Raw genomic sequence first — 15,377 nt, 5'->3', positions numbered from 1 at the left:
TGGGAGTAACGGGGTCCCGTATCCTCGAGGTGCCGGGCCCAGTGGAGGAGAGCGGCGGAAAGGCAGATGCCCTCGCCGCGAAACTTGCCGAGGTCCTACCGGCAGGAGTAGTCGGCGTAACCAGGCCAGTAAAGTGCGCGGAAATCCGCATACTGGACCTGGACGACGCTACAACCGTAGCTGACGTGGTGGCAGCCATAACGCGAGAGGGAGACTGCGCCGAGGCCTCCGTGAAAACGGGGGAGATCCGGCGCTCTCCCTCAGGGAGCGGTTCGGTTTGGGCCCGATGCCCGGTCGGGACTGTGAAGCGGCTGGTCGACGCCGGCCGTCTCAAAGTGGGGTGGACGATGGCGCGGGTGCGGTCCTTAGACCCCCGGCCGATGCGGTGCTACCGCTGCCTGCTCACGGGTCACGTGGGCCAGCGGTGCACCGCCAAGGAGGACCGCGGCGGAGTCTGTTTCCGCTGCGGTCAAGACGGCCATAAGGCCGCATCGTGCACCGCCCCTTCGCCGCACTGCCCATACTGTGCAGCGGCCAAGAAGAAGGCGGACCACAGGATGGGCAGCACCAAGGGGTGCCGTCCGCCCAAACAGGCGGCGAGAGTGGAGGCGATGGAGGCCGAGTCCGGCCCGTCACCTCCCACCACGGGCCTCGCGGCAGCCGATGCGGGGGCGTCGGCTGTCACCTAAGACGGAATGAGGCCAGGAGTTGGCGCGCGTGGTGTCCGCGCGCGCCACTCAGGAGTTGGGCTGAAGAGCCCGCGCTGCCGGGGTCTACGGTTGAATATCATCATGATCCCGTAACCCCGGCACCAAAGCGCTCGGAGGACACCAAGGGGTTTTAGCCGGTAGGAGTCCGGCAGTACCCCCACGCTTCCCCCGGGGCGTGCGGGTCTCCATGATGGATTTCCCCTTGTAAAAAAAAAAAAAAAAAAAAGGGTTGGGTTGGGTTGGATTGGATTGGATTGGATTGGATTGGATTGGATTGGATTGGATTGGATTGGATTGGATTGGATTGGATTGGATTGGATTGGATTGGATTGGATTGGATTGGATTGGATTGGATTGGATTGGAATGGATTGGATTGGATTGGATTGGATTGGATTGGATTGGATTGGATTGGATTGGATTGGATTGGATTGGATTGGATTGGATTGGTTTGGATTGGATTGGATTGGATTGGATTGGATTGGATTGGATTGGATTGGATTGGATTGGATTGGATTGGATTGGATTGGATTGGATTGGATTGGATTGGATTGGATTGGATTGGATTGGATTGGATTGGATTGGATTGGATTGGATTGGATTGGATTGGATTGGATTGGATTGGATTGGATTGGATTGGATTGGATTGGATTGGATTGGATTGGATTGGATTGGATTGGATTGGATTGGATTGGATTGGATTGGATTGGATTGGATTGGATTGGATTGGATTGGATTGGATTGGATTGGATTGGATTGGATTGGATTGGATTGGATTGGATTGGATTGGATTGGATTGGATTGGATTGGATTGGATTGGATTGGATTGGATTGGATTGGATTGGATTGGATTGGATTGGATTGGATTGGATTGGATTGGATTGGATTGGATTGGATTGGATTGGATTGGATTGGATTGGATTGGATTGGATTGGATTGGATTGGATTGGATTGGATTGGATTGGATTGGATTGGATTGGATTGGATTGGATTGGATTGGATTGGATTGGATTGGATTGGATTGGATTGGATTGGATTGGATTGGATTGGATTGGATTGGATTGGATTGGATTGGATTGGATTGGATTGGATTGGATTGGATTGGATTGGATTGGATTGGATTGGATTGGATTGGATTGGATTGGATACCTGGACATATTATATTATATCCGCAGGGGTGGAAAATAAAAAAACAAATTGTTATCACTGTTCAAAAGTGCCTAACTAAGTTTATTTGAATAAATGATTTTCTATTCTATTCTATTGAATATCCCAAACCATCGATGGGAGCCGATAGGACGGATGGGATTGGATGTGGATATTCGATAATATGTCCAGGTAATAATATTATTGGCAACTGTCTCATTGCCCCAATTTACGGGCAGAATTGAAAGAATTAATAAAATCGGTTTGGTATTTTTTGAGTTTACCAAATAAGAAACAATAGGCAACAAGATATCTACAATACATGCCAGAACTTGCAGCAACACTGCACTGTGTTGTATGGGTAACGCTATGTCCATTAGGCAATAGGCAAGAGATATCTTCCTTTCTTTTTCACATATCAAAGCTCAGAATGGGCACACATAGATTGACGAAATAAATTTATATTAAACCGAATCATGTCACTCTATGTACATTGACAATGTTCGAATAATAGTTTCGAATCGAAATGATATCCAATAAGTGCTTTATTGGATATCATTTCGATATAATGTCTAATTTTGGGACTAAATAGACATGCAAACAACATGTACTTGCTAACTCTGTCTGTATTCAATCTTTGATGAGCACTCACCAATTACTCCGATGAGCAATGAAGAGAACAGGTTGGCAGCAAGCGCTGCGCTGCCTCCGCGTCGTGCTCCGGCCTGCAGCACGGCGTCGCACGCGTGCAGCGCACGTGCAGTGCCGAGCACGCTGGCTGCGCCCAGCGCTGCCCCGCGCCATACGTCTGCTGCCAGCGCTGCGCCGCGCCCCGACACCGCCCACTCCGCCACCGAGCGCACCCACGACCACCTGTGACCACCACCATCACCATCATCATCACCACGACCACACAGTGCACGTGCCATGCCACAACCACCTGCATACGGCACTACGCAGCACCTTCCCGTCACGTCTAACAATTCCTGATCTACTAGTCCTCATGACAATACAGTTTGCATATTAATTGTAAAGATAATTATGGAATGAGAGGGGGAGAGGGCGGGGGGCATTGTTAATCGTACTTCTTGTTAGTCATGTAGACCTTCACGCGGTAGTCAACCATTGTAGTTAAATTCTAGTAAATTCGCCACCATGGGCAAACTGACCTGACTTTACGCTCATTCTGTTATCTGCTATACTCCACTGGTGCCCTGCCAGTGGCGCAAGCCCGTGTACCATTCCATTATCATCCCTTACAAAAAAAAATGGAACAACAACATTTTTTTTGCAAACCATCGTTCATCTAAATTTCTAAATAAACGAACAAGTGGCCCGTGGTAGCCCCAATGTTTGCCATTCCATATCATATCTCTATACTCTGTAATTTCACTACCTTATACCATCTATCAAATGAACAGTTTAAAAAACTTGGCAGATATAATAGTATTAAAATCAACGACGTCCACCAAACATTATAGCACTCACTTGTGACTCCTGGTGACGATGTAGTGGTGCCGACACAGCTCGCAGTATGACGTGGCAGCTTGGAGCAGCCACCGCTCTAAACACGAGCGGTGAACGGCAGCGATGGTACCTCGGCAGGAACACGGCCGCACCAGCCGTTCTGCAGACTCACCGCCGAAGCAAATCCGGCAAATGTTGTCTGAGTGAATGCTAGCGCTAAAACTTAACACCTCTTTCGGAGCGACACCTCTTGACGAGCCCTGAGTGGAAGAGAAATGGATATAACAATAGATTTGTATTTTCGAATAAACTGAGGGTTTGAATAAACTTGACTTGCCCTGTGGGCGGAGGCAGGGGAACTGGGAAGAGTTCCCCCACGCGTTAAGTAGAACTCGTTTGCGGGAAACCGCCGCTGGGGTCACGGTGGATTGCGAACTCGATCCCGCGACCCCGGCACTGGCGGCGAGGAGGAATGCCGTGGCGTTTTTGGTGAGTAGGAATCTCACAGTACCCGTCCGTCCAACCCCTAAGACGGCCGGGTCTCCATAAAGGAATTCCCCCACGTAAAAAAAAGTAAGCCCAAAATGACAAATTCATTGAGAATTTTTCGAGATGTTTTCCAGGGGTAACCCTGTGAAGGTCAACCTGGCCTGGTACAATAGTCCATATTATTAACAATCCCTATCACAGCGTTACATGATGACGTAAGTTATATGGTGCTGTTCTGATTGTTATATATCTTATATATAAAATTCTCGTGTCACAGTTTTCGTTCCCATACTCCTCCGAAACAGCTTGACCGATTCTCATGAAATTTTGTGAGCGTATTGAGTAGGTCTGAGAATAGGCCAACATCTATTTTTCATCCCCCTAAATGTTAGGGGTAGTCCACCCCTACATTTTTTTTTTATTTTAAGGTAACACAACGTTTGCCCTGACAGCTAGTGCCACTGTAAGCGAACTGACTTAATGCTAACATTATACACACGAAAGTGTGTGTGTTGATGTTTAGATGGATGGATGGATGGATGTTTGTTACTCTTTCACGCAAAAACTACTGGACGCATTTTAATGAAACTTTACAATAATATAGTTTATACATCAGATTAACGACATAGGCTATAAAATTTATGCGGTAAAAACCGCGGGTAGAGCTAGTACGTAATATAAATATATATTACACTAGCTGACCCCCGCGACTTCGACCGCGTGGAATTTAACATTATTGTTCTAAAATAAAAGTAGCCTAAGTTACTCCTGATTACATCAGCTACCTGCCAAAAAAAGGTCCTGTTAAAATCGGTCCAGCCATTTCAGAGATTAGCCGGAACAAACAAACCGACAGACAGACAGACAGACAGACAGACAAAAATGATAAAAAATGTTATTTTGGTATATGTACCGTATATATTCATATGCGTGTAGTAAAAAACGGTTATTTCAATATTACAAACAGACACTCCAATTTTATTCGTCTAGTACTCATAACACAAGTTCTACTTATGGTGACACTAGATGGCGCTGTGTTAATTGTCCAATTATATTTAAAATGAAAGAAACCCACTTGTTTGTTGAGCAGCAGTGCGCATACAGAGCCTAATATGGACATGGAGCGACCTGCGGGCTGCAGCAGCGAGGACGCCGGCGATGAGAACGTCAAGGAGTCAGCTATACGGGCACGCAGCATACGCTGCTCCTCAGACTCTGGTGTGCTCACTGATAACAAATTGTGACTTACTATTTTTTGATTATATTTACTGAGCAAAGCCTATTACTCACTAAACGATTACTTGAATCACAGTTGTTCATGCACGGGATTTTCATTTAATGTTAGACATAGACACCTATATAAATACCTATACTTCACTTCACTTCACTTCACTTCACTTCACTTCACTTCACTTCACTTCACTTCACTTCACTTCACTTCACTTCACTTCACTTCACTTCACTTCACTTCACTTCACTTCACTTCACTTCACTTCACTTCACTTCACTTCACTTCACTTCACTTCACTTCACTTCACTTCACTTCACTTCACTTCACTTCACTTCACTTCACTTCACTTCACTGCACTTCACTTCACTTCACTTCACTTCGCTTCGCTTCGCTTCGCTTCACTTCACTTCACTTCACTTCGCTTCGCTTCGCTTCGCTTCGCTTCGCTTCGCTTCACTTCACTTCACTTCACTTCACTTCACTTCACTTCACTTCACTTCACTTCACTTCACTTCACTTCACTTCACTTCACTTCACTTCACTTCACTTCACTTCACTTCACTTCACTTCACTTCACTTCACTTCACTTCACTTCACTTCACTTCACTTTACTAAATCAGTCGTAGTGATAAGAGCAGACCAGTCAAGCCATAAGTCAATGACTGGACTGGTGGAGCCCATTGCTAGCAATGTAACATGTCAGGTTGACCTCCACGCGGTTCCCCCTGGAAACCATCGGGATAAATTCCTGGTGAATATGTCACGATGGGCTAACCTGACACCTGACTGGTGCCACGCCAGCGTATACCGATAGCGCAGGCGGGAGCACCATTCCATTATCATCCTAAAAGGAATCCTCCTATCTATGGTAGGTAAAACTATAAAAACCCTCACAAAATATCACGTGTATTACGCACCAGGTGAGGACGGCAGCGACCTGCAGCTAATATCAGTCTGCTGGCCGATGGTACGCAATTCCTTCTCCCGCTGGGTATTCCCACTTGGCTGCATCAAACAACATAATACTATACACTGACGTACACAAACCAGAGGGAGACTTCGAACAAAGATTGAACTGGAGTTTTATTTTATTTATATATTTTTTTTATTTAATTTTTCGGAAAATTAAGGCTATACAAAGATAGTTATAAACATAATTAAATGTGAACGGCCACTTATAGGTTTTCACGGATAGAAACGTAATATAAAATAAATTACAGTACTAACACGAGAGGCGTGTTTGTGTCATAAATACTCATAAAATCATATATCAAACAATAACAATCTACTAAATTAAAACATATGCTGAAATTAACAAACAAACATTTTTAAATAATAGTAATGCATATAAGTAACATTAAATTCGATACTTAAAACTCAAAGAATTGCCTGCTCATCACGGCCCTCGCTAAAGATATTCTATCGGAAAACAAATCAATATCTACTACCCTGCTTAATCTATTGAATATATAACTGTTTTGGCTATAGTTAGATGACAGTTTTGACATAGATTTGTTTCAAGTGTATACGAGACGAATGTACATTAAATAGAATGGAATAAAATTAAAGAGTACAGAAGTCATGACTTTGTAATTCTTTGTAACATCTCTCATTTCTAACTTCGGTCGATCTCCATTCCTATTCATAATTGATCGAAATTACGACTGCTTGAACTGAGGATTGAACTCCTAGCTGTGCCCTCGTACTAAAGTCATATGCGTTAGGCAGAAGTTGGCATTCAACCGCTCCAAAGTCCCTTCGCGGGTTTGGAGTGCCATCTGCACTCGCCCTCTATCGTTCAATGAAGCTTTAAAGGCCAACTGCAGCATTAAATAATTCGAAAAATACTATTTAATAATAATAATAATAATCTCAGGACAATTCACACAGCGCCATCTAGACCCAAGTTAAGCTAGCTAAATCTTGTGTTATGGGCACTAAATAACTGATACAAATACATAGATAATTTTTTTTCGTAAATACATACATAATATAAATAGAAAACATTCAGACCGATACAAACAATCATACTCATGAATACAAATGTTTATGCCGTGCGAGAAATCGAACCCGCGACCATCGGACGTAAAACGGTGTGCTAGACCGCTAGACCACCGAGGTCGTCTATTTACATATTCTATACTTAAAAATGTTTTATAAAAGCCATTAATATAAATCAGTCCTTCACGATTCAAATTACTCCTTGTAATTGAACGCCTTACCAAACTCTGATGGCAAATTCATCAGCCTGCGTGATTAGTCTTGTATTACAAACGCAAAAGATTGTGAGTGTGGATGTAATTAGATAGATAAAATTTTTATTCACGTTTAAGGCACACACACAAAACACTGTATAATTCAAATTCAAATTCAAAATATCTTTATTCATGTAGGTCTATTACAGACTCTTATGATATGTCAAATCTACCGTCAGTTCGGAATGATATCGAGATGAGAAGAACTGACAAGAAACTCAACTATTTTTTTTTTTTTAATAAAAACAGATATACAATTACATCAGTAAAGTCAAACAAAATACAATACACAACACATATACAGATAAAATAAAATGCAATACAGATAACAAAAAACGGTATGAGTAACGTAGTGTGTGCATAGCCCATACGCAAAAAGGCAGCACCTCAGTGTATTGTTTGCTGCATACAAGCAGCAAACCACTGATATTCAGGCACTGCCCAGAGACATACGCGAGGACGCATGTAACAAGACCACAGCTTCTAATCAGCCCTATTACATTATAATAAATAGTAATAATTATAAAAAAAATATTATTTAATTACGGTTGGTGGTTATTCTTTTACGCAAAATCTGAATGGATTTTAATGAAACTTTACAATAGTATAGCTTATATATCAGACTAACGTATAGACTATAAAGGTCACGAAGGTGAAACCGCAAGCGCACCTAGTGAATCATAAACATGAATGAATTACATTTATTTATGTATAAGTATAGATACTCATATAATTTTACCGGCATATGTATGGATGAACAACTTGATGACGTCATATTTATAGTGAGCCTACTATCTGATCGTTCGCAGCCCCAGAACATCAGCAGTGTTTCGCTTTCGCAAGCATTACATTCCTGTACCAAAGAAACAAATTTAATTAAATCTGGACATATCTCCCAGTGGGTCCCACAGGAGGGCAAATTGTTATTCGAAAATAGACTCTTTATTAAAATTATATAGAATGTGAATTTCAATTAACCTTACCGATTTGAAAATTATACTTACTGTTTCATTAACAATTTCCTAGAGTTTTCTTCCTAAAACCTACTGTTTAAGTTTATTAAGTGAAGAACAATCCAATTTTTGTTGTTATAGGTAAATTACGAATGTTATGGGGAATTTTAGAAAGGTTAAGGTGGCACTAAATAGGTTGGGAAACATACAGGTTGTATTAGACAATCAATAGAAATACTTAAATATATGTTTTCTCAAATCGTTCTTAATAAAGAGTAGAATAAGCATTCTGCAATAAGCTTGCTTTGTTATCTGAGTTACAGCTAGAAGGAAGCCAAAACAGCTTAGTCCTCAGATATAGTAACTTACTTAATAGCATGATCGTTACCTAATTACGAATACCATATTCCATCAGGTGGGCCCCCAGTTTGAGAACCATTGTAATTACATAAATTAAATATTCTGAGAACACACCCATACCTATAGCACCTATGTATACACGTGAATAAATTTGTATTTCGCTAGAAAAAGATGTAGAATTCAATTACCCGTAGTATATTGGTGTAGCTACAAGTTCTATGAAATCTGAAATTAATGCTCTCTAACGCTTGTGGTATATGGGGCCTGTAGATCGCGGGGGCAAGTACTGCCTGCCTCAAGTTTTGTATGGCATCACTGGGAAACTGCTCAATATCAGTGAAGTCTATCAGACGCTGAATTAGCGTTACAAATTTTCGCATTTTTCATTTTGTTTTCATGTACAAATTATGATATTTTTATATTTGTAATACATTTTGTAAATTTTTATTTGTACGACATTTTAGTTGACGTTAAATTTTTATGTCAATTTATGACATAAAAATTTACAATCTATATGCATAAATTGTATAATCTATACTTTAACGAATTTATTTGTTTTTTAATAAACTGTCAATATACAGTTTAATTATATCTTCCCATTTCAACGCAATAAAATATAAGAGACGCGAACGCATCCTAACAACACGCCAGATACATTTTTTTAGTTTTATTTATCCTTATTGGAAAGATAAAGAGCACGCCAACGAGAAAGAGACAAACATAAAGAAACATGACAGTGACATTAAAAGATTTTTAGTGCTGTCTGTATTTAATGTCGATATAAAATCATGTATCGATGAATATGCAAATTTACGAAGTATAATTGCTCTTTAGCCCAAACCGTATATTAAATGATGCTGATTTTCATTTATGTTGAGTAACATATGTATTAGAAATCTCACTCAATATTTTGCTTATATTTAATAGATTGTTTGCGATAGGGTGTTGCCCGATACATAATACATGATATATTTGCCCATGACTATTTGACGAAATCTGTCATTTGATCGCTGAACCAACATTCATTGATATACCTAAGAGTTTGGTTATCTATCAATTGGTTATTATTGTGAAATAGTTGGAAATTAAATAAAGGTTTGAATTTTTAATAAAATCATGGCGGTTCGCGTACAATTCGAGAATAATAATGAAGTAGGGGTGTTTAGTAAATTGACGAACGCGTACTGCCTAGTTGCTATCGGTGGGTCTGAGAACTTCTACAGCGTGTTCGAGGCGGAGCTGGCGGAGACGATTCCTGTAGTGCATGTGAGCATCGCCGGGTGCCGCATCATCGGCCGCATGACCGTCGCTAACAAAAACGGCCTACTGGTACCTTCGTCCACAACAGACACAGAACTGCAACACATTAGAAACAGTTTGCCGGACAACGTCAAAGTGCAGCGCGTAGAGGAGCGTTTGAGTGCGCTGGGTAACGTCATCACATGTAACGACTACATAGCTCTTGTGCATCCTGATTTGGATCGGGACACTGAAGAAATTCTAGCCGACACATTGAATGTGGAAGTGTTCAGGCAGACAGTCGCGGGAAACACTCTAGTTGGCACGTACGCGGCACTCAGCAATCGCGGCGGCTTGGTGCATCCCAAAACGAGCATACAGGATCAGGATGAGCTGTCGTCGCTGTTACAAGTACCGTTAGTGGCGGGCACAGTGAACAGAGGCAGTGACGTCATTGGCGCAGGACTGGTGGTGAATGACTGGTGTGCTTTTTGTGGAATGGACACTACATCGACAGAAATTTCAGTTATAGAGAGTGTATTCAAATTAAACGATGCTAAACCCACAGCGATCACATCCACAATGCGTGCATCACTCATTGACAGCATGTCATAACGTTGGTTCGGCCAAATTTGTACCTAAATGTGATATAATAAAGATGTCGTTTAATTGCACCTTGTACTTTTAAATTGTTAATATGTAAGTGCGTCTGTTGGACAGACTGCATAATGACAACCAATGAGTCTTTGATCTAATGTTTTATTATAAATATAGATTAAAACCATTACCATGTATTTTAATTATCACTAGTAAATTGTCAGCCTTGCTTGTGAAGATTTAGTTATATACAACTGTCTCTTGTGAAGGGACAGACTTCCAGACTTCCAAGGAAAATAATGTTGATATAATATTACAAAGTATAGAAATTTCTCAAACCTCTATCATTATATGCAATACAGATGTGTATAAGCTTAGACATCAACAGCACTTGGTACTCACTGCATACCCCTTAAAGAAACTGGCATGAATATACCATCGGTTAAATAGAAAAATGGCAGTATTCAAAATGTACATTTTTGTCTTGTCTTGTATTGCATTTAAAGTTTTTAAATTTATTTTAATTAGTTTTTACATTCAAAGTTTTAAATTTACACTATATCATTTTAAAAGTATCTAGATAATGATTAAGACGGCGTGGTTAATTTAATTGACTTATTAAAAGGAGGCAATTCTAGCTTCTAATTTTGATAAATGTCATTTTTCTATTTAATCAACGATATACAAATATATCATTTTCAGTACATCCACAGTCATACCCAAAAAGTATTCCTGAAGAATCCTGAAGAAGAAACCTTTTGATTGAATCAAATCAGGTTCAAGAGCATCAAGAAGAACCTATTTACTTGATATTGAGTGTGTATTTCAGATGCATGAAGATACTACTGAATGTGATGGAATGTTATGTGTCGCAAAGGTTTGGTGCAAATATGTTTAAGTCTCCATTGACTCAGAATAAGATTGTTTATACACCATTTTGTGTTTATCTCCATAAATGTAAAACAGATATTCAGTCAATTTTTCTTTTTTAATGCACATAATTCTACAATAGAGAAATTACCAAATGTTTAATATTACATATACAATATACTTTATTAATTTATTTTACATTAACTTTATTTATATTCTGTAATATTTACACATTTTAGATTACAGTTTATTTTTTTTGTATTCAATAATGCAGATTTTTTATAACACAGAAATTAAACTGAAATCTGAATATCTACTCTTGCATAAGAGGTCTGCAATCTGAAAAATCATACTTGTGGTCAAATAATACCTTAAAATGTAGGTAACTGTAAGGGTAACACGAAATAAATAGAAACAATTATCTTACTTAATAATACTTTATTTATAATAATTATAAACACATTTGTTATAACACAAACAATCTATCTACAATTGCCACATGCGTTGCTCTGGAAGTACGTACTTTTGCCATTCAACCATGGATCAGAGAGACTATGTCCACATCCAACCTATATTAATTCTCAAAGCAATATATTCATTATAATTACACAACATATACCTAATGACTAATAAGAAATCGTTGCAATTAGTAAAACAAATAAACATTGTGTACAATTATCTTTACTAATGAAGAAGTTTAAACGTAGACTAGGCTGTACGGTTTGAGGATCTTTGCTTGTTCCATCATTGAAAAGGAGACGGACGAATATGGGAAAAAAATCTCTTTACTACGAGGGACCTTAGAAGAGTCCTTTGCATAAAAAATTAATTACTTAATCTAGTTTTAAAAAATGCTGGTAAGATATTAATATAATCTGTCGCTACTCGGTGCATATTTTTGTATGTAACATGCAAATAAGTCGACGGTAAATGGTAATTCGACCACATTATGTGAAGGCAAAAACAAAACTCATGCGTTATCGTCCTGGTGCACAGAGTAATTTTACTACTTTATAAAATCTTGACAGATGAATAGGTGAAACAGAGATGCCAATGCAGATTACTTTATACAAAGTCTATCTCGGAATATCGTACCCCAGCCTAAAAGAAATTGATTGTATAACTAAATTTTAAAGGCTTCATCCCCATCCTTCGTTCTTGCGATGAGTCTGCTTTCCAAATGAGTGGTAGATTCAACAAATATATAATTTCAAAACTGCTTATATTAAGTTTATTTGAATAAATATTATTTCTATTAATAAGCTGACCAATATTCAGATATATAAAACAATTTGTTTACACACTTTTTTATAATAATTAAAACAGCATTAATGCAGTGTCTGACTTAAAATATTTTTACATGAATTGTGTACAAGCTCTGAAACATAATAGTATCTTAAAATAACGTCAACTGAAGCCTGTATGGTCATCACAGCAACTAGTCCACGGAATAGTAAAACTTGTTAAAAAAATTGCGCAACCTACTTTTAAACAATGTAATACAGTAAACAGTGACGGTTTTAGGGGGTGGCGAACGGGGCGCCCGTGGCCTCGCACTTCCAGGGCCCTCGCGTAACAACCAAAGCAAATTCCAAACAACCAGTGAATAACATTATGCCTAATGACAAGTTGCGAAAACTTCCTCATTAGGTATTTAATCGCCAATTAATAAATTACCAACACTAAAATATACAATTAAAAGAATATAAAATACGGCATAATCATTTTGAATCAGCGGAAAATTTTCGCATCATTTTTCACAAAGGGGCTCGTAAAGCACAGGGCCTTGCAATGGGTAAGGCTGCTGACTGTGAACATAGTTATTCTTTGCTCCGTAGCTGTACCCAAGTCCCCAACAAGCCCATCCTTTACTACATTATGACATAATGATTCATATGTAGAATGATTTTTATCATATCAGTGAGTACTCGTAATTACTATTACCTAATCGACACAATTGTTAGTTGCATAAAATAATGAAATAAATTGATTTAGTATATCCTTGTAGTACTGAATAAAATACACATTGATAACGTAAGTGAATACTTAAAACACTAGTTGACCCGCGCAACTTCGTCTGCGTTTCATTTCCTCACCTTTTGCAATATTTTTCATTGCAGCTCCGCTCCTATTGGTCGTAGCGTAATGTTATATAGATTATAGCCTTCCTCGACGAATGGACTATCCAATACAAAAAGAATTATTCAATTCGAACCAGTAGTTCCCGAGATTAGCGGGTTCAAACAAACAAACAAACTCTTCAGGTTTATAATATTAATATAGATTAAATCTTGTCCCTGAATGGGCTGAACCGAGGTTAAAACCTTAAGGTTAAAAGCCTCGGATTAAATTCGTATTGTCGGACAGGATTTGGACCCCAGACGCTCGACAAGACCACGGGTTTTAAAGCCCTCAACATTTCACCCCACTTTCATCCGACATATAACCTATAAAAGCCAGCTGCTGCAAGAAACTAGAAGCCCCCTCCGATCGATCCCCCGTCCAATTCAAACGGGGATCGATAATACGTCGGCCCGAGGTTCGAAGCCTTAGCGGTGCCCTCAGACTAAAGTCGTATCCGTCAGGCGGGAGTTGGCCTTCAGCCGCTCCATAAGTCCTTCCGCTGATTTGGAGTGCCATCTGCACACGCCCCGGTTTTGTCCGGTGAACCAGTAGAGGCCAGCCGCGGCCAACAGCATTAGAGTAGTTCGAGAAAAAAAGAAACTATAGGTGGCTGACATAGTGATCTATGGACGCACAGCCCAAACCACTGGACGGATCGGGCTGAAATTTGGCATGCAGGTAGATGATATGACATAGGCATCCGCTAAGAAAGGATTTTGATTAATTCTACCCCCAAGGGGATAAAATAGGAGATGAAAGTTTGTATGAAATTTTGTCAGTTTTAAACCGATCGGGCTGAGACTTTGCATGCATAAAGCTACTATGACGTAGGCATCCCCGAAGAAAGGATTTTGATTAAATCTACCCCCAAGGGAAAAATTAACGCGAGCGAAGCCGCGGGCAAAAGCTAGTCGTATATATATAACTACTGTATTTTTACTGTTCACACAAAATTGATCGAGATATCGTGGACGTTGATTATTATTTTTAATTATATCATATGGTCCTATCCTATAAGTGTGCGTTTTCATAATACAACATACATATATGGTGATGGAAACACCGATAACAAATCTAATTCATGCGTGAGACGTCAGTTAGTTTTTAGAAAGACTTAGTTTGCTATTATAGTACGTTTGACATACAAATTTGACAGTTAAATTACATACAAGTGTGTCCAGGGGCGGACTAAGGTCTAGGCACTCTATACGTGCCTAAGTTCTGTAGTTTTTAAAACTACCAACCGCATAGTTATTATTATGACTGAAAAATAGGCCTGGAATGTTGCCTAGGGCCCGCTTTAGCCTTAGTCCGCCACTGAGTTTGTCTTATCTATTTATATAAATATCGGACTCTTAAAATGAAGAGCCAGCATATGGCACATACATTCATTGACCTTAAAAATCTACAATACAGTTTTCGCAATTTTTATGCTTAAGATATGTACTTCTAGAAATGGGATAAGAAAATATTTACTGTATTAAAATAGTGCAATTATTACACATTTCGTCAGTTAAATAGAAAAATGACATTATTCGAAAAGTACATTTTTTACAAGACAAGCTCGTATCATAATCGTAATGATTTAAAGTTTTTAAATGTATTTAAATTATTATAAAAGTTTTAAATTTACACACAAGTATTATATATCATTAAAAAGTATTTCGATAATGATTAAGACGGCGTGGTTAATTTAATTGACTTATATAAAAAGCGGCAATTCTAGTTTCTAATTTTGGAAATGTGATTTTTCTATTTAATCGACGATTTGTATTAATAGTATATTACGATATAAGTGCGTTATAGGTTATAACACACGAGGCCGAATTTCAGCCGAAAGCGAGAGCGTAATAGAGTCCAGTGTGTTATACAGTAACGTACGACGTTTTTCAACACTTAAAATGAAGTCATTTTAAATAAACTCTAGAGCCGAGTGTG

At 39.2% G+C, this 15,377-nt stretch overlaps 2 protein-coding genes across 2 annotated transcripts in view; one reads left to right on the top strand and one right to left on the bottom strand.

The window, feature by feature from the left end:
- The window catches only part of LOC131845149 (probable E3 ubiquitin-protein ligase MARCHF10), a 31,631-nt gene extending 22,564 nt beyond the window's left edge, over positions 1-9,067 (bottom strand). Inside the window, exons 1-6 of the mRNA XM_059194185.1 lie at positions 8,798-9,067; positions 8,036-8,149; positions 5,959-6,046; positions 4,886-5,037; positions 3,343-3,581; positions 2,507-2,727 (exon numbers count right to left, since the gene is read on the bottom strand). Of these exons, the coding sequence (XP_059050168.1) occupies positions 2,507-2,727; positions 3,343-3,581; positions 4,886-5,037; positions 5,959-6,046; positions 8,036-8,149; positions 8,798-8,989 (1,006 nt within the window). The 5' untranslated portion in view covers positions 8,990-9,067. The remainder of the gene's footprint in view (positions 1-2,506; positions 2,728-3,342; positions 3,582-4,885; positions 5,038-5,958; positions 6,047-8,035; positions 8,150-8,797) is intronic.
- A 536-nt stretch (positions 9,068-9,603) lies between these two features.
- LOC131845153 (eukaryotic translation initiation factor 6) lies at positions 9,604-10,622 on the top strand. The gene has a single exon (XM_059194190.1). It carries the CDS (start codon positions 9,726-9,728, stop codon positions 10,461-10,463), a length of 738 nt encoding a protein of 245 aa, XP_059050173.1. The 5' UTR covers positions 9,604-9,725; the 3' UTR covers positions 10,464-10,622.
- Positions 10,623-15,377: the final 4,755 nt, after the last annotated feature.

This window comes from Achroia grisella, unplaced genomic scaffold, assembly GCF_030625045.1.
Source record: "Achroia grisella isolate CSIRO2021 unplaced genomic scaffold, CSIRO_AGI_Agris_v1 utg454, whole genome shotgun sequence".
NCBI lineage: Eukaryota > Metazoa > Arthropoda > Insecta > Lepidoptera > Pyralidae > Achroia > Achroia grisella.
The sequence above is the reverse complement of the archived record's forward strand: the minus strand, read 5'-3'. Positions and strand labels throughout refer to the sequence as shown.

Bases quoted from the DNA above. Each gene is read 5' to 3' on its own strand.
- LOC131845153 (XM_059194190.1), top strand. From the start codon at position 9,726: ATGGCGGTTCGCGTACAATTCGAGAATAATAATGAAGTAGGGGTGTTT.